Consider the following 21109-nt stretch of genomic DNA (forward strand, 5'->3'; position numbering starts at 1 on the left):
AGAGCATATTGAGGAAGATTTTTAGTTTTAACCATAAATGCAAAATGTATTTTTTCTTTTTTACAATCCTGGTGGGTCATTCTGACAGCTAAAGGCATGTTTTACAGTCCCTATACTCCAGTTAATCAATCAATTTTGACATTAGTTGATGATTATTTCATTAATCAATTAATCATGATTAATCAGATTGTTTCAACCGGAATCCCGATATTACAATATCACTATATATTGCAATATTTTTTCCCTGCTATCAAATGTATAAATAAAAAAGCAAGTGCTGTATATGTTCATCAGAAGATATTGATCATTTTGTTTTTTTGTGACCCATGTTGTTTGGGGTCTAAGTTAGTCCACTTCCTCCAGTGCAAAACTGCAAAAATCTTTTTTATTGACTTTTTTCCAGTAGATAGAGTATCAGATGGGTTTATTTATTAACAAAAGACAAGTCTTCTAACATATCTAAAAAAACTTTTTTTTTTTGCAGATATTGATTTAGAGATACTGAAATTGTTTTTCCTTTGTTATAATTACGCTTCTGATATTTTAATCTCATAACAGGCCATTCTCTCTCCAGATTCAACTTTCCACTTTTCTTAAACCATTTTAATGATCTAAACACAAACATTTCAGAGAAATAATTTACAGTCATAAATATTGTTGATGTTTATGCTTAAATAACTAAAAAGATTTGAAGTGCAAAGAAACGGAAGATAAAAGAGACATTTATCAATATTTCCATGTTTTCCTTAAAAATTTCATTATCAAACCTCAATTTAACCAAAGTCCAAACATAAAAAATGACAGAACAACTCTATTTTACCACTGATCTTGCAACAATTTTTTGTTGGTTTGTCTGAGATAACTGCAGATTTCTCAAAGGTGGTTCTATATATTCTAGTCCTGCAACAATTCGTGCAAAAGTAGCACCAGCTTTTTTTTACTGAAGAACCAATGCTCATATTTGAGTACAAAATGGGTAAAGTGAAGTAAGCAGAGGCTTAATTTAACACTGCAGAATTTTTTTTTTGTGGTCCCTTTCTTATACAGTATCAATATAAGATACAAGTTTGATCCTTTGTGTGAAATGTAGATTTTTTAGGAAAAGCATAAAAATGCAAATGTTTTTCAATATTCTATATCTTTCTTACTCATTTAGAAATCAAATAAAAAATAATCTTTTATACTTTTCTAGTCTGCCTAAGTAAACTGAATAATGCAACACTTTATTTAATAGGCCATAGTTTTAATATTGCACAAAATAGGGCTACGGTTCTTTATTAGATCGTTTTTAAATTGACTAATTGTTTTGACTAACATTACAAACATCTGTTGAAAACTACTTAAGTCTTTAAAAGTTTCTAAAAATGTTTAAATGCTACACACCAATAACAATATTTAAAATGATACCAAAACGCATCCTCCTGGTCTCACCTGCGATCATGTCGTCCACAGTGCTCATTTTGAGCAGCACCTGCTGGATGAGGCCCACCTCAGTGCTGGTCTGCAGGTTGCGCACGCTCTTACGCAGGATGGCGGTGAACATGCTCCAGATCTCGGCTTGGCACGTCACCTCGCAGTGCGACAGCAGCTCCACCATGCAGCCGATGCTCTCTGCCTCCTGGATGATGAAGTTCATCTCCAGGTCAAACTCACCACCCACCAGCTGGAGAAGGACGAGGGGGAAGGGAAAGCAGAAGCAAGGGGTCGGGGAGGGGGGAGAAAAAAATGTTGAATGATTTGGAAAAGCGTTTACAGTTTTGTCTCCAAGAGAGGTTAGGATAGCTTCTGATGGATGTTGATTGGTTAGCAAAACATTTCTCTGGCCTGGGGGAGATAGGCAGTGAAGAAATAAATGTCTTTCATCTGGATGCACAGATGGACTCAGGAAAAAACCCACACACACTATGTCTTCTACTACTCACCCTCTCATACCAGAAGAGGAGCTCTCCCCTCTGCAAACCTCAATCACTCAACATACAGCACATAAAAATGGCCTCCTCTTCATCAGCAACACCACGGTATGCACAGACAACCAGACTTACACACAGACACTGATTAATACACATTACAGTCCTGGTGCTCTCAGATGGCATTAGTCAGATCATACCACACTTATCAAATCAAGCGCAAATGTTCTGTCTCTTAATGGCCGAAGCACTATAATTACTTGTGAAAGTACATACGGCTGTGCCTCACATTCACAAACACAAGCATACCCACACAGCTCGTCCTCGGCATACTAAACTGTCCAGGAAATGGAAGCCATGGAAACCAGCAAGCTCTGGGAGCACCGCGAGGTTATTAAATCAGATGAAACTGAAACAAGCCATAGACTATAGAGAGCAAGAGGGAGCAGAAAGATAAACATTATGATTGTTATAGCAGGGCTGTTTACAATCAGACAGACATTCCTAACAGGAATATTCATCATAAAAAATTTGGTTCATTATTTGGGTGCCTCAGGTAGCCAGACCATAACTGTTCCAGTGCCTTTAGCAGAATGTGCCTTTCTAAGAAGAAAAATGTTTAGTAATTGATCAAAACTTAAAAGAAAGCACAATTATTAGACTTTTTAAAGGAAACAAGGAAAAACTTGTATAAAATCTTATAGATGTTAATATCCATTATTGCAGAGTTTGACGTTTGTTCAAGACTGCAATTAATGATTATTTTGCAAATCGATTAATCTGTCGAGAATTTTTTCGATTAATCGATTGTTAATCGGATAGCCAAGGGTTCCTTAAAGATGTTTTATGAAATTAAACCCGGTGAAACTCAAGATTTTCTACTTTTGAAGTTCTGGATAGAGCATATTTACAGACAAAAATGTTTTTGTTTTGTTTTTTTTATTTTAAAAGCAAGATATTTTCAATTTTTTCTATGATTTTGGTACAATACCTCTTCAAGGTGGGTTGCTCTATCAGCTAAAGACACTTTTTAGAGTCTACACTCTAGTTAACGATTTATCAATTACTAAATTAGTTGATGATTACTTCAATAATCGATTTAGCACGATTAATCCAATTAATTGTTCAGCCCCGGCTCAATTAGCCCCCACAAAGAGGTTGCTAGTCTCCCTGGGGTCCAGGAAAATTTTAAAAATTCATTATACAAATTGAAATATGATGAAATACTACTATTTATATATTTCATCCTATATTGCACAAAGATTAAACAAAATATGCCACATAATTCACGTTAAAATATTTGGAAACATGTCCACACCCAAATCACATTCACAACGACCCAATGCTAAGTAATCTTTGATTTTTCTTTTAAAAGATGGTAAATTCTTTATGTTTCCGATATGTAAAGGAGGACAAATCCATGCATTTATGCACAAAACTTTGTGCATAAATGTTAAAAGGCTTGCATGTAACTTTTCCTCAGGTGTCCAGGATACACTTACACTGCATCTCCTTTACATTTGTTTTAAAAAGACAATGGATTACAATTGTAGTGAAAAATAATGATTATTAATGATGATTATTTTTCTTACCAATAATCTGTTAACTTCTTTTTTTTAATAAAATGATAAGGGTGTTTAATGGTATACTTTTTTTTACAATATCTAAACAAGCTGGGTCTAAAACTATTCTGCGAGAGGAATTATTGGTAAATGTTAACAAACAAAAAGGTTTTCAATCTTAAAACACTGCTTTTCTTTTTTCTACAGTTTTGTCTTATTTATAGCTCGGAGTAGCTGTGTCTGCAAATGATTTGCCTAGAGTCTCTATACCAAAGCTAGCAGTTTTGGACTACTAAATTAGCTGATGATTAATTCAATTATCATTCAATTAAATGTGACAGTATGGTAATTGATGGAGGTGTTGGTACTTGGATTTGAAAAATGGAAAATTAGAACCTCCATAAAGCTTGTCAGCAGACCAATATAAAACATGGTAGACCCAATAAAGCAGGTGTTTCCCCCAAATCATCAGTGACTGCAGAGATTTCCCAGTGGAATTGAATTTTTGTGCCTTTTCCTTCCACTGGACTCTACACTGCAGATCAGTCTTTTTTCTCCTTGAAGTCACCTAATGTACATTTTTAAAACTAAAAATGCTACTTCTGTAACCTATGTCCTGAAACCAGGTGTGTGCAGCCGTTGAAGCACCGACTCTAGTCACAGTACACATCTTGTAAAACTTGAGAAAACCCTTAAAGGCACACTGTGTAACCTTTGGCCACTAGGGGCCCTAGACCTGTAAATTGCACGTCTAGCACCCTTAGTGACCACAAATGCCACAGTACTGATGCAAAAGTCAGTCAGCCGGCAGGCCTCCCATGTCTTTTGACTGGAGACCTTACTAGGCGTCTACTGTAGCTTTAGCTCTGGGGGCATGAGAAATGCCCCGTCCCGGAAGCACGATCCGTTCTGCACATGCCCAAACAGATATACATCCAGCTGTCCATAAATAATGTAATTATGGTACTAAACTACTTAATTCTATCCTTAACTCAATAAAGAATGCCAATACACATCTCTAAAATATGTTTTATGACTTGTGAAACAATTTTTATGCTTTTTACATTTCCTTTGTTAAACTGCTTTTCCGACGTCATCATTAGAAATGCTTAGAGCAGTCCGGCAGAATATGATTAAACCATGTTTATCTGCATTTTAGTTTCTTTCTTTGGATTATGCACTATATAGCATAAGGTTAAAATGAAATGAAAACATAAAACTCAAAAAGTAGATTTTTTTTTAATCCGAAGCCGAAAAAGCTAGCCACCGGAAGTAGCGTAAGTAAAATACTTTCTGTTTTATCAGTCGTCTCTGCACGATCTGCATTTCCGGTGCAGATCGTGCAGAGACGACTGATAAAACAGAAAGTATTTAAAGCCATTTATTTTCTCAGGAAAAACATTATTAACTTTTAAAACATTATATTTTAGTATGTTTACTATTTTTGGGGAGGGAAAACATCATTTAGGTATTTTCAACAAAATAAAGTTGAGGACGACCCGGACGTATATCTGGATGCAGAACGGATCGTGATTCTGGGACGGATCGAGTAGTGCCACGCAAAGGAGTGTGCGGTCCACCCAGAGCCACTTCGTTGGACGGGGCGTTCTTCAAGGTCACATTACCTGGACAACAACAGAGCATCTTCTCCCAACTTACATAGACGGTATTTCAAGATGGGCCCCACTCATAGCAAGGATCGCGTCAAGCACTGTATATTGGCCAGGGGACACATTTAAAATAAAATAATAAAATAACCCATATGCATCAACTCATTTGGTCACAAAGTCCACACTGTGCCTTTCAATAGTCATGGTTACCAACTCTATTAAAGTTGCAGTTATTCTTCTTGATGTGTACTATTGCCTTGCACTTAATCTTCCTGGGAAACTTTAAAAAAATATTCAGACTGTTAGCATCTTAGCAATGCTTCCATAGTAACCTCTTCCAAATGACACTGTAGGCCACTACATTTTTTTTTCGTCTCTTCAAATCTTTTTCCATTTTTCTTCCATAATTTCAATTTTGAATTTTGTTTATTAGTACGCTGTAAATGGTTAAAATTAACAGGGATAAATGCTTGAAATGCATCACTTGCTGCAATCAATAAATAGATTTAGATGTATTTTTTTAAATAAATTTTCTATTACCAAATTCATTTATGGATACTATTATTACTGACTGAAAATTTGTCCTCAAAAAATAGCCATGGGGTCATACATTATTTAAAATGACAGAAACAATTTGTATTTTCATAGAGCTAACAAATACTGCAGGAAGATTACCGCAGCATCTGAATTCTTCAAATAATTTTGAGGGGAAATGGCTTAAATCTTCCCTCTAGTCCAAAATCAGCCAAAAGATGAGTTTCGAATTATAAGCCTGCTAACTTCCAGCCGCATTGAAAGTTTTATTGGTGGAGTATTGGTTTGTTTCTGAGTGCTACTGCATATGTTGATCGAGTGGTTTCTGGTATTCCTCACAAAAAATAAGTAATAAAAGTATGTATGATTCGCTCAATACTCAAGGCTTCAATATTGATATGGTATCAGAAATGAAAAAAAAGAAAATGTTGACTTCAATAATTAAATTAAATTCAGTTTGTTTATATAAAACCAATTCACAACACATTTCAGCTCAACTCACTAAACGAGACAATACAGTTAGAGCGGTTAAAATTTTCTGTTAAGGAAAAGTTGATTGCATCAAGTCATCAATTTGTGAAATTTGCTCCTTCTGGCTGAGCTTACAGCGATGATATTTGAGTGCATGAAGCAAAGGTGGAGAGGAAAAACGTCCTTTAAACAGGAAGAAACCTCCAACAGAGGTCAGCAATAAGAAGGAACATTGGCTGCAGCAAAACGACAGCTTTTAATCTCAGGCCCCCGGAGACTTCTTTTATATTAACAGTTGGAGTTTTTATGCATTTCAATATCTTCATTATCTCAAGCTTCCTTGCTGCAATTCTTAGATCACCTCCATGTTGTCTACCTGCGTGTGTTCCTCTCCTTTCTTTCTCTGCCCGTCCCATCTCCCCCTTGGTGAAGTGAATTGATCCGCCGCACTCTCAGAATACATTAGCACAGATTACACAGAATGGTGTTCAGAATAAAATCAGGAGGAATTAAATTCAGCCCACGCCGAATTTTTCTCTCCCCGCAACTCCACTGAGGTTCCCAATTACAGCGCTCGCTGGGGACCGCAGCGCATCCTAAGAACCTGTCCGTCTGAAGACGCTCAATGTAAAACAACCTGGTAGAGGAGGGGGGTTTAGGGTTGGTGGCAGAGGGTGTAGATACGTGGAAAAACCTGAAGATGGAAAGACACACACACATCCCTGAGGTATGTCTACTCATGTAGAGCACGAGCGTTACGCCCCTGTGCTAACTCTTTCTTCTTTAGAGCATCAGAGCGAGATATGTGGGGTGATGCAAACAACTGCAACGAAACATCTAGTGGCAAATAATAAAGCAAAAGGGGGGCAAAAAACTGTGAAAGAAGGCCAAAAGGAGGAAGTGTCCTCAATCTCCTGTTATTAATATCTGTGTTGCAGTAAAACAAACAGGAAAGAGTATTTGTATCCTGAAATGATGCTACCAAGAGAAACCTAGAGGAGCGGTGCGGAAGCATCAAAGTTTAAAAAAAAATGGAGGCTTGAGCTCATCATTTGCTCAAACGGGGCTTTTAATTGATGTCTAAATAAACATGGCACCCTAAATAGAAATAAGGTCGTGCTCACTCGAGTGCACTCAAGCACCAAACGCCATCATGCAAACAGACAAAAGCAAACTAATTAGTTTTATGAACAAACATGATTCTTTTGCATAAACACTAGTCACCTTTCATCTCTCCGTTCACCCTGCCGCACACATCCCACTGTGTAGATTCCCATCTATTCAAGTAATCACACTAGCGGCATTTATGATGCTGGAAGATAAAGGGTCCACCAACATAAACACCGTCCTGTCTGAATAGAAGGAGCCTGGCAGTGCCACCACGTTGGCTGTAAAACACTGACCTCACTGTTTTCTTGGCAACTCGTTGAAGTTTTTTTGTTTTTTTTGGCAGCATCATGACAGTGATTGCTCCCAAAGCATTGCATGTTCCATTCGCACAAACACACAGGCACAGAGGCAGCCATGTAGGGACACTAGCTGCTGAGTCACGGCCTGTTTAAACCAGTTGCTAAGGAAGCAGCAGCCTGTTTTCCACGACTGCAGGAGGTTACAGAGCATCAGAGGGGAGAAGAGTCAGCGTGGAAACCTGTTACAGTGACTTAAAAAACCAATATCCCATCAACTTTTTCATGGTTTAATTCTTTGTACATTATTGTGGTTCTAAGTGACAGATAAAAAAAGATCAGAATTATCAATTAAAGGACAAATAAACACATTTCTTTGATTTCTGTGTAGAAAAAGTGGTGTGTAGCTGTATTCATCAGCTCTGGCTGAATTTCTCTTTTCTATATTTCTCGACGGCCATGAGGTTTTCTTTCCGGACCAAATGCCACCATGCTGCCACCATGACACTCCACCTTGGAAAGCTGTAGGGTGATTTCCACATAATTCACCCATTGCAGTTTGGCATGTTTGAAAAGAAAAGTTATTTACGGTTATCTGAGCAGAGAGCTCATTTTACAATAGCTTTCTTCATGGCAGTTTCTATGAAACACAGACTTGGGAACTGTATGACTATACTAAATTGCTGAACTGTTTCCCCACTTCCAAGCTGGTGATCTCCAAAACTCGTCTTTGACTGATGCTTTCACTGCCTGAAATGATGAATTGATTGGTGCTCAGAGTTGTATAATCCTGATATAGTATCACAAGTTTAAAAAAAAACAGATGTATTGAAATAAACTGAAAGAAGCTCCACTGAAGTAAACATATCCATTTATCAATAAGTTGACCTTTGCATTGCTCAGGACTTTATTCATTGTTGTTTAAGTAAAGGAGGCTGGATATGAATGCACAGCACTCTAGCTACACTGTAAGAAATGTCTATAAATTCACAGTTTAAAGTAGGCTACTACAGTATATTTATTTGAAGGAATTTTCCGTAATTTGTTTTTACGGATCTTTCAACCTTATCTACCAGAGACATTTAGGTACGAGAGTTCTGACAACTGCAATGACAACATTTTAGAGTAATTTACATAAAAGAAGAAAAAAAAAAACGATACATTTTTTTAATAGAAATTTTAAACAGAAAAATCTATTTTTACAGAAGTTTTTATAACACTTCAGGTACTCATTTTGTAAAGAGAGATAAAACCATGAGTTATTTTCTTTGCCAACATAATTACACACTACTTTGTGAGGGGCTTTAAGTTCAAAGTCCAGTAGATCACATAGACATTTACGGTTGGCAAGGAGAACTTCACAGAAAATAGACTCCTGCTGATCATCAGAAGTATAATGAAATATACAGTAGATGATGCTCAGAGGAGACCTGGGAAGAACTAAACCTACTTTGTGTGTTTTTTTTCCCCAACAAGAGATTAGAGGTCTGCCCTTAAACATAACCCTTCTGTAGTTTGTTCACCCACCAGCATTCATTGACATTTCTGCTTTAAGTCAGCATGTTCTGTCTAATGATCTCTCTGTTGTAAACTTGTTCACTTTCAGGCTTGTTTTGGGGCCCAGATTTGCTCCTAAAGTTGGACCTTGTCTTCTGCATCCACATTTACAGACCTTCCTGTTTAAAGGTTTGAAAATCCCTTGTAAGAATTTCTCTTTTAATGCATTGAACAACTAGAAAATGTAATCCAAAATTTGAAAGCCAACAATGATCCCATTTTAAGGAGTAATTGGCAGTATTAATGGCTCACCTCACAATTCCTACAGATTAAAGGTAGCAATTATTTTGTAATATATTCCTCTGTGCGTAAAATGTGCATGCACATTTAACTACAAATCCAACACTTTATTATGACTCCCCTAAATAGTCTTTAAAATTGGAATACAAGAGAGCATGCCTTAGCGGTGAGATAAATGTGACTTGACTCTAAAGAAGGGGTATTTTATGACAGCAAAATAGCTACTTGACTAATTAGGATACATTTTAGATCCAGGCAACAAATAAAGAGATTTAAACGGTGATGAAAGAGGCAGGATGAGAACAAAGTTTCACTTGCCAACTCTGCATCTAACTCTTGCAGAACTACAAAAAAGAGGATACTTAGGATCTTTAATTTTCCATCTCAACAATTAGCTTTAAGACTTTTAAACGCATCTCTATTAAGTGTGCAAAACATGAGTTGCCAGTGTGAGTCCTAAGGGAAGACCCTTCACACTAATGCCTACTTTGTAAGTTGCTTTGGATAAAAGCGTCTGCTAAATGCATAAACAAACTACCGGTACTAACTGCTTCTGTGGTCACTATGAAGGAATTGTTGATCAGTGGTTTCAACAACTTTTTTTAAACATCAAATCAGCAAGCATCTTTAAAAATCCAATTCCAATAAAAAAAAGTTATGCAATTGTTTTATTTATTTAGAAAACTGTGTAAACACTGCAGACTGGCTGAATTAATGTCAAGCCAAAAAACAAATCCTAAAACGTACAAAACGTAAATTTTACAGATATTTCATATTATTCATTATGCAGCTGCAATAAACAGATGATTTTCCTAAAGCTTTTTTATAAATATTTAACAGAGGTGTCAATAACTGTCGAGGATGTTGTTCTTGAAGCACGTTTTAAATAATCATAACATTAATGACCTCTTAGAAAAACAATTCTCTTCATGCCCCGCTGCAGCCCATTATAAAAAGCTGCGATGACACATCAAACGAGTGATTACACCAGCTGATTACTTTGACTGAACGCCGAACATTGGCGAAGCAGGCACCTGTTGCTCATTACGGCTCATCCTGGATGACAGGTGACAGAGGTGAGAGGACGGTCAATAGCCACCCCCTCTACCTCTGCACGTTCAATTGAGCCTTCAGATCTGGCATCATCAATGTGCAACTTCAAAGCTCCAGGGAGAGTGCTGGAGAGCTGCGGACACCTCTGGATGTTTGTTTGGTGTGTGTCTGCATGAGTGTGCACGGGTGGCTCACGACTCATTTGTGTCCCCTGAGTGATTCGCAACCATTCAGGCCCTTTGTGTGCAGAGAGAGGGGAGACAAGAGGCCCATCTAGACATGAGATCACAGATTATACACTTAACGCTTCGCCAAGAGGGCTCAACAGAGCACAGGAGAGCAAGGCTGAAAGAGAGTGGGGGGTAGATAAAACAGTGAAAAACAAACAAAAGACTGGACAGTGTAAACTGGAAGTGAGGGGGGGGAAGAGAGCAGCACGTAGATGGGAGAAAACTGTTATAAGAGAGGTTGTCTATGTCACACTGAACACGGGTGGCTGCAGGAGGGGTCGTCGTTCGCGCATGCTTTTGTGTTTTCTTTATCAAGACTGCAAGCCAATTTTACTGCTTGCAGTTTTTACAATGTGCAGTGGAGGGTTTTAATGCTCCACAGATGAACATAGCAAATCTCTGCAAAGATATGGATTATGCTGGGTCTAAACGGGCCACTAAACACTCCATAATCCATATTCTGCTTTCTGCATGACCTCATTTGCAATAAACTCCATCAATAAGAGCAGCGGTTAATGTTATCACCAGCACAAAATTTATATTCATACAGGGAACCTCTATTTATTTCTTAAGGTTTACATAAAAAAAAATACATAATATCATCAAACAGAAATTATTTAATAGTCTGTTCGAAATTAAATCACATTCTATAGCATTCTAATCTTATTGAATTGCATTATCCTTCTCCAAGTCAGTTTAAATTCCTCTTTTAGTAATATTTTCTCCTTTAATTTGTATTCCTCTGCTTTATATTATCCTGTGTGTAAATTGCCTGGTAAATTCGGTTTTTAACTGAAGTTTGTTTGCGTTTTTTGTTGGGTTCTTTTCCTTTAGGAAAGAAGAGCATATTCATGCTGTTTTACAAAAATGAAAAAACTCTGTTTTTTTTTTATTCAGCATCATGTTGGTATCAGCAATTCTCTATGCTGAATCTGGAAGCTATAGGAGAATTTTTATTCCTAAGCAATTAAACATATATTTCAGAAACATGATTCCTAATTTGCAGTCTTTGTTCATTTACTGCTGCAACATCATGTTTAAGTGAACGCAGTTCCAAATGTTGAATTGGCTTAACACGCTCGCTGGAGTAAAAAATAATAAAAGTGTACCAAAAACCAAGCAGTTATGTTATCGCATGCTGTGATTCCACCTGCTTGATCCGTTAAAAGACAGACTCACATTTGTTTCGCAAGACAACAACTATAATGCATGAGTTTACTAACGAGGACAAAAAGTTTGAGAGAAAAGCAGGTTGAAAACAGGTTGAGAGTATTTCTACAATCAGTATTGAACCTGAAAGCAGAAGTTTGGTTTTAAGAGAGTAGAACATATTTGTAAGCTAGCAACATATGTCAGACTAAAGGAGACGAGTTTAAAGGGAGACAAGATCAATGGCAGATTTAGGATATAAAATCTTGTTGTTAAATTGAAAATCCATGCTCTTGTTATGTGGCGTTGGCTTATTGGCATGGAATAAACACTAAATAAAACAAGCTGCTCTTTCAGGGTAGATAATACACTGTCAGAAAACAGTAGGAAAAAAAATCCTCTTGTGGTTTGGAACTGTTACAATGCAGATTTATCACCTTTTTCTAAAGAGAACCGGAACAGAGCAGATCGTAAACCTGGAGGTCCAGGTGAAGCTTGGGCAGAGGTTGTTTCTGTACGTTGAGTAGTAGTTTACAAACAGAAGAGAACATTGAGGTATTGAATCTGAGAGCAGAAACATAGTCGGAAGAAAAGAACAGCATTTGAGATTTAAAAAAAAAAAAACAGAAATACTACTCTTAAACTTAAATGCAGTTGTTTATGTTTAAAGGTCTCATATTATGAAATAAATCACAGTCATATGTGTCCTCAAGCCTGTGTGTGAGATTCACAAATAAAAAAAAAAAAATTCCCCTCTCTGACTCCCTTGTTCATCCTCTGTTTAGGTAATGTGCGCTCAAAATACTCTGTTTGAAAATCATGCCCTTTATGATGTCATTTGGGGAAATAACCACTCCCCCCTCCCATCTAAGACCAACTGAGCATCAGTGTTAATTTCGTCAACCAGGACGATGATGAAAATATTTCTTCAACTCCCCTTTTTCCCTTGATGATGACGAGAAGATGACGCACAAAAATTGTTTCCAGAAAATAAAAATATGACAAAAATAAAAAATGATTATCGTTAACGAGACTAAGACCAGATGAAATTTCCGAGCCATTGATGAACTGACATTAACAAATGTACCGGTAATTGTTTTTATTAATTTGTAATTGTTAATAGAAGTGTTTCTTGAACTTCATAGAAGATTACGCGTTGTTGCCTTGTTTGTCCCTACACAGCGCCTGTCCCACAGTGCCGAAATTAACACTGATGAGCGCTCAAAGAGACATGGCTAACAGAGAAGGAGCTGACCCCTCAAGACTCAGAGGATGGATTTTATTTTTGATGAAAATCTACCAGCTAAACTTAAATCATTTCAGAAGAGTGCTTCACAACATAGGTGTTTACAAGCAGGTTTCTCCACACACCCTATGTTGAAGAGTGTGGATCAAAGCTAACTGTCCGTTACAAAGCTGTGAAGGTAAGAGCTGAACATGACTTTACTGTGTTGGAATGCTTAGCCTATAAACATGTTCACACTGCAACTAACATTTGAGTCCTTGGCTGTTTTAATAAGCTGGTGGTTTGTATAAGATAGATGATCTTCTCTGTTCTTTACAAGCAGTCTTTCCCAACACAATAGCTGCATTCATTCTGATTGTGTGCTTGTATAAAATAAATTTTGTCAGTAGCAGATCGGCTAGTTCATTACAGCAGATACAAGCTGTAGCAGCTCAGGTTAACTGACTATTGGGTGTACTTGTTTGTTTATTGAATGGTTGTTTTACAGTTGAGGGTTTCCAGCCATCCCTTGAACAAAACGGGGGTTTTCTTTATGTAGAAGGAATGCTCCGTGCTCTTTATTGAAATTATTAAAGTGAGATTTGTCCATATTTCCGATGGGATAAACAAATGTGCGTTACTGTTTTTAACATCATAAATGTATAGCAATGAGCTTTGATCTGGTCAAGCCGCTCCTGTAATGTGTTGTCACTTATAAGCTGCTCAGAGCCCATTGGTTAAGGTCATCCTTTTTCTTCTGTGTAACTCTGCTCTCCTAGCTGCCATCATTATGAACTCTGAGTGGTTGTCATGGTTGCTGGTTGTGGGGGCACGGCCTTCGGGAGGTTACTGGTACACACTGTCTACCTAATAGAGCAATTTTCCTGCTCAAATAGCAAAAACATGCTCTGGAGGGCTCATCGTTAATATGTTTTATGTTCAAATGTAGTATAATATGAGACCTTTAAGGAGGATGACTCAGACTAATGCAAAAAGAAGGAAGCAAAAAACAAAATCTCTAAATATGCCATGTAGTTTTTACTAACTGTAACCAATAAAGAGCTGCCATTAAGACCAAGTCGATATTAAAATATTATAAATCCAATGAATGGAAAATAAACTAATTATTATCTGAATCACAGATTCATATCTGGTATGGAAACGGCAGTAAGTGTGTGTGTTTCCTCACTGATTGTAATCAATAATGACATATGGGCCCAGGATAGCCTGCAGACACAGAGAAGGGAGGAGGGATAGCCTGCTGGACTGCATTTCCCATGGGCCTTTGTAGCAACATCAGCACAGATGGTAGGCGAGACAAGACACAACCCCCACTCATAAGATTCAGTGCCTCCCCATCACCAAGTCAGTACACACACAAATGAATGCACAAGTCAGCAAAATCAGCATTATCAACAATGAGTTCTTACAATTCAGAGCAGCAATGCTTGGAGTTCAACTGTTCCACTTCAGAAATAAGGAAACAAAGAGTTGAAAAATTGAAATAGTGCAGAATCACAGCAGATTACTTTATGAAATGATGCAAAACGAAGCCATGATTCAACAAAGGTTAAAGGCAAATGATGAAATAAATTCCCACGGATGGTAAGATTGTAAAAGCAAGCACAACGGAGAAAGGATGCTCATTGGCCTAGGCAGCTATTTTTAGACACAACAGATACATCAAACAACAGGCTCACATCTTCACAGTCTATGAAACCAACTATAAAATAAACAATTTGGCATGTGGCAGTCAGGTCTGTGCAGAAAAATGCAAGTCACTGGACTGTGGTGTGGTATAGAGGTGGCCAATTCGCAGTCCTCTCAGCAGTCAGTAGTTTGATTACCAGCTTTGAGACATTATGTCTTCCCATGTCTCCTTTACCTATTTCCTCTTGATTCTGCAAATAAAAGCCACTATGCCACAGAATCTTCAAAAAAGTTATTAGAATTTACAAAAAATATTAAAAAAAATTAAGAAGATCAGGAATTAGCTTAAAGCTCTGAATCATAAAGAAGAAACATTTCTACATGCCAACTAAAGAATTTTCAACCTATTTTAAAAACATCAAAAATAGATTTCACACAACTATTATATATATATATATATATATTTTTTTTTTTTTTTAAACACACATTTGCGATCCAGGTAATGGAGCAAAGTGGCAAAGGAAATTCAGTTACAAACAGCAGTCTTTGTCTTTATCACGTCCAGCTTTTGTGTATGTGCACTGTACAGCGAGCTGAATTTTATAAACAGTTCAAATGATCATAATAATATGCTAATTGAGGAAAAAAAGCTAAAGTTTATTTATGAAATTGAATGGATTTATGTCATGTATCAGCTGTCTCTGAGAAGTATTACAATCGTCCCAGGGATGGAGAGAGTTACAATAGTTGATACTGTAATAGTATTTTTATTAATATTGTGGAAAATCTGTTCTGTTAGGAGACAGACATATTTAATGTTAGCATAACTGTCTCAGAGTAATTAAAAGAAAAGGAAAGTGTTTTAACCTTCTTACCTTACTTCCACTTTTTTAAGTAGCACCAACTATCCTTAGAGCGTATTGACAGAAAAAATATTTTTATCTTAAATGCAAAATGCTCAAGATGGGTAACCCAGTCAGCTAAAGGCACATTTTAGTCTCTATTCTCCAGTCTCTAAACAATTACTAAATTAGTTGTAGATTCAATAATCAATTAAATACGATTCATTTTGTTAATTGTTTCAGTTCTAATAGTAAAAAAGAAACAATTTGATACAGAATCTGAAAACCATAGCTGGACATGTTGGAAACATTTTTATGATGAAATCTGACCTAATAAATCAATATCAATAAAGATTATGATAATCCCCTGATCATTACTAATATAAAATACATCCAATAGACTTTTCAGTAGTTCCAATACACTCTGATCCAGAACCACATGGTGTATGGGACGATGTTGCTGAAGGAAAAGGTTTTTGCATCCTAATCTCTCACAGCTAAACTAAGCAAGTTCGACAATATGGCTGATCTATTCATAAAAGTTAAAGACTACATTTAAATAGGATTTGGATTACAGTTTAAATTTAAGACTATCACCTGGATGCTTACTTCAAATAGGTAAAAATATATCTAACATGATGAAAAGCTTATATGGTTATATATTTATCATTCGTATCGCACAGACTTAATTGAAATATTTATCTTTTTCACAAAGTTATATGTAATTATTTATGGGTCAGTTTCAATAGTTTCAGAGCAAGTAAACTATTACTTTATATTGTATATTATTACAATAACAGTGTTTTTGTTTGTATGGTTTAAGTCAAACTTCTCCAAAAAAAAAACATTTTTATTTGGAAAAAACTAAGATAAGAACTTCTGTTCTAATGACAAACCGTAATTCTCTGTAATTCTGTGACATATTTATGCTTTATTCCTCTAGCATTCATCTAGCAGAGACATGCAAATAAATAATTCACAAAAATCTTTTAGGTAAATGGTAAAGACTAGATCCGATCTGTAAGCTGACCGTTCGTAGCAAAATTTTAGCTGATCAGCTACTAGACAATCCTACATTCAAAAGTTTTTTGGGGTTTTTTTGTCTGTTGAATAGCCAAGCCAACCACTGGAGATGTACTAATCAAGGCTTGTCTGGAGAAATGCCTTCTTCCATTTTTATTTGGTACTTGAACTGCCCATACAATATTTATAAAAGCAAAGAAATCAGAAGCAGGCACTTTGGTAGCAGTATAAATCTGAATCGAACCCAAAATAAAGGGAAAATATGATTATCCCTATTTATTCAAAAAGGATGCAACCTTAAGCTTTATCTGTTTTTTTTAATCAAACCAAAAAAAGGAAAGCACATCAATGTAGATGTCCTATTTTGGGGAACTAATCGATTGAACAAAGCAGGAATTCTTAATTTTGTTTTTGTATTTTTGTCCAACAAGCTTATAGTCTTATTTCAATCTCTGCATATTTTATTGGTAATATTTACTCAAACAATATTGTTAAGAAACCATGAGGCTCTAAGAAACAGTAGATCTCAGATCTGGCAGTTTTTACTGTTAACAAAGTAAAAAAAACTTTTATAGTTTGATATTTTTCAACCTGTGAGGTGAATATGAATAGAGTACAAGCCAACTAAAAGGTAAAGGTTTTATAGATTCTAAGGCTCTGTGCACACATCAACAATCCATCAAAACAGGATTGTACTTCCCTCCCTGTCAACACAACTACATGGCAATGTTTTAATCATTATTACCGTGCTCAACACACTGATGGAAAGACTAAAAACCAAAACCATCAACACCACTTCACCGAAAATAACTTTCTGAAGGCTGGAAAACTATTTTCAGTTGAAAAAATAAAAAAAAATTTCAGAAAACCAATAATTATAATCTTTATCTTTACAAGTGAGTTGCCAATACTTTTTACATTTTAAACATTCTTGTCCATTCTTAAAGAGACGCTGTCAAATGAAAGAACATTCTATGTTCTGTACAATTACATTAAAGCCTTTTATTTATTTCTTATTTAGGTTTAAAGTTGACTTATCATTCATAGACCATCCTTGTTTTTAGTTTTGTTATTCGTATTGCTTAGTTAATATACCTTTAGCACAAGAAACTGATGAAATCATGAGAGGACTAGTAATTTTTTTTCATGACTATATAAAGCTAAGTTAAGACCATATGTGGAGGTTCCTCACGTCTCTATTCTCGGCCTATTCATGCTTCATCTTAGCATTTGTAAAATTAACTAAAACCATTTTTTTTTTTTGAGTGAAACCACCTCACCGCAGGTCGTAGTAGTCACTAAGGTAGTGTTGCTCTTTTATCGATCAATTTAATGAGTAATAAGTCCGATATTTCCTCCACTTTAATTAAAAATCAAAGGTCATTGCTTTTATCCCAAAAAAAAAGGTTAAGGCATCAGAATTCAAAGGACGAAAAAAAATTTTATATTGTTGCCAGCATAGACCTATCATAGAGAGAATAAAAGAAGACAATGATAAAATATTGCATTGTTTGATTTTTTTATGACATTTAAAAAGTTATGACATTTACTGTTATGACATTTAAAAAGTTTTACTAAAAGAAAAAAAAAGAAAGCTGGAACTTGTTCAACCAGATGCTCCTATATCAAATGCTTAAAACACTGCACTGGTTCTCTGTTTATAAAAGGCAGAATATTTTGTGTAGAGCCTAATAATTCAGGAGCTAAGGTACAGTATGAAGCATTCAGTGTACCCCAAAGTTCACTTCAGAAAGGTGATATAGAACCAGAACTAAGCAAAGAAAAGCAGCTTTTACTTTCTACTTTCCACTGAACAAACTATCAAAAGACTGAATCGATAGAAACTGATAGTTTAATCCAATCAGGAGTGAAAACAATTTACTGCTTCCCAATAGAAGCTGAAAAATAAAGTCGTTTTTCCTCACCTTTTAGAAAGATGTTTTAAATCAGCCATTAATGCTTTTATGTGACGTTAAATAAAATGCAGTTATTACCTTTTTAATAATGTTATTTTTTGTTTTCTTTATTATTCTTATTTAAATTTATTATTTTTTATTTTATTGTCCGTTTCTCTTTGATGTACCTTAAATTGCCAAATCTATGATAAGAGCTGGAAAAAGACAAAATTTGCATTAGCAGTATAGAAAATAATTTACCATTAGTACTGGGCTGCTGCAAATAAGTTTCATGGGATATTTTTCACCGTACTATATATGACATGGCAAACATTGTAAATTTGCAATAAAAAGAATTACAACAGGAACAAAAGCGAAAGGAGCAGAATCATCTCCAACTGCATCTCAAACCTATACCTCTGAACCTCAAGTGAAGGTTTTGAGGGAGGAAAAATTAACAAAAAATAGCAAATTTAGAGCATAACTAAAAACCTTTGTAGATGATATGTATGAACAACAGAATCCCTCATGGATCAAAAGACGAGCTGACATGTCGTCATCCAGCATCCTCTTTGTGAAAAGACTGACACTAATAGGCCTGTACTGCATCTTCTTTTATCTTCCCACAACAAAACACGACACAAGTGGATGAAGGACTCTTTTTTTGCACCGAAATGAAAAGACAAAGCAAAAAATAAAATAAAAACACACTTAGAAAGCTGACAATAACCACAGCAAGTTGTACAATATGAACATTTACTATATCCAGAAGAATGTAGATTGAAGACAATTATAAGATGATAAATATTGTAGCCTGAAAATCAGCTTCTTCTTTTTTCTCTCCATCTTACACATATCCCTTCCTACGGCTATGCATTAAAAATAATTTACTCTGTACACTCAAAAAAATATTTTATCTGAATGCCAAGATTTATGTAATTTTATTACATAACAAATACCCATTTACTTTTTTTTTATTTCATTTTAGCACAAAGCTACAAACCTTACATGAGGCATATTCATGTGGCTTCTTTATTTGAAATAAATAACTCTGATTTTTACATAATAAAACTAATACTAATGAGTATATAATTTTAAATACATAAAGTTGATTTGAATTGCATAATAATCAGGTTACCTTTATGCAATTCAAACAACAAACTTTGTATATTATTAGTATTAATTTTAAGTAAGTATACTTATGTATACAAATAAATATTCATCATGTAAGGTTCATTTGATAGATCTGTGTTTAAATTATCTACAAACCATAAATGGGAATTTGTAATTGTAAAAAAATTTACAATAAGATTTGAGTGAAATATTTCTGTTAGTGTAAAACCAAAAGGGTCTGAAAATAAATTTGGATTATTATGCTGCAAAACAAAATATACGCAGAGCTAATTCTGCTATAGATCAAGAAATGCTTTAGGCAAGAATCATAGCACATTAAATGAAAAGAAAAACGTTTTCTTGTATTTGGCATACAGCAAATATCATTTATGCATCATATTGTAACCAAACGGCAAAGACGGCTTGAGTTAAGGGCACTGCAAAACAAAGGTAGCTTATTTAATCAACAGCTTCTATGTCCAGTCTGGTGAATAACTCCATGCTCCACAGCTTTGTGAAGTCAGAGTCAACAGCCGAGGCCCTGGGCACAAATTTTGGGTAAAAATAAGTAAAGATGCACGTCTGTACATACAAAGAAAAGAAAGCCATTGAGCTCTTGCCATGTATTTCCTTTTCAGTTATTATTAACACTTCCAGAAAACAAAGAGGCAGAGTCAGGTAAGAAAATAAGGTCCAAGTGGAGGCTATATTAATTGCCTACTACTTCTATATGAAAGCCACACTTCAACACATTCTGGTTTGGTGTGCGCCTTTTACCGCCTCCAACATCGGACTCAAACCTCAAGTGCTAACATGAAACATATTGGATACATGAACAAAAGAACAACAAAAGTCAGTTACACTTACAACATGACCATTCTTTATAAGTCACTTAGAAAATACAAGCGTACACACTCAGCATTCTAAGGCTGAATGGCTTTTAAACGATTCGCTGCAAAAAAAAAAAAAAGAGCGAAGAACTTAGTCATTCGCACACACACTCTGGCTGAGTTTGTCACCGACACATTCATACACTCTCACATTGGCAGAAAGAGTTCACATGAATGACAGCATGAGTGAAGGTGAAAAGAGCAAATACACCTACAAGAACATGACAAGAATATAGCACCCTTCTATAGTACTTTCTGCACAGTTTGGGACCTAACAGCTACAAACTTACATTTATGTATATAAAGGAATACTTTGAACAGAGCAACATCAAACTGGATTTAGCAAAGTGGGAGGTTATGGACATGTGATTTTTACATTATATATATATAGGTCTTATAAACTAAAGTATTGTTATCTGCATTTGCATTTAACCCACCTAGGTCAGGACTCTGTATACTAACCTGTCACCATCCCCTTTCTCTAAACATTTCTAAGTGAGACCTTTTTTGACATCCCTGTATGGTTAGAGAAGCTAGGTGTGTTGAAGTCTACTTGTCTTTGTTACACTGGTGACTAGCCAAGATGAGTGGTCCAAGTGCAGTATTACCTAACAGCAGAGATGGCAAAAGTACTCACTTTCCGTACTTGAGTAAAAGTACAGATACTTGTGTTAAAAATACTCTGGTAAAAGTGGAAGTACTGATTAAACTTCTTTACTCAAGTAAAAGTAACAAAGTACAGGCTTGTAAAT

At 35.7% G+C, this 21109-nt stretch overlaps 1 protein-coding gene across 3 annotated transcripts in view; it reads right to left on the bottom strand.

The window, feature by feature from the left end:
* The window catches only part of LOC107088131 (neurobeachin-like), a 142538-nt gene that overhangs the window by 93319 nt on the left and 28110 nt on the right, over nucleotides 1–21109 (bottom strand). For all 3 annotated transcript variants that reach the window (XM_015380081.1, XM_015380080.1, XM_015380079.1), the window contains exon 2: nucleotides 1432–1663. In XM_015380081.1, coding sequence (XP_015235567.1) covers nucleotides 1432–1663 — 232 coding nt within the window. The remainder of the gene's footprint in view (nucleotides 1–1431; nucleotides 1664–21109) is intronic.

The sequence above is a fragment of the Cyprinodon variegatus genome, unplaced genomic scaffold (assembly GCF_000732505.1).
Source record: "Cyprinodon variegatus isolate N-32 unplaced genomic scaffold, C_variegatus-1.0 Scaffold207, whole genome shotgun sequence".
Classification (NCBI taxonomy): domain Eukaryota; kingdom Metazoa; phylum Chordata; class Actinopteri; order Cyprinodontiformes; family Cyprinodontidae; genus Cyprinodon; species Cyprinodon variegatus.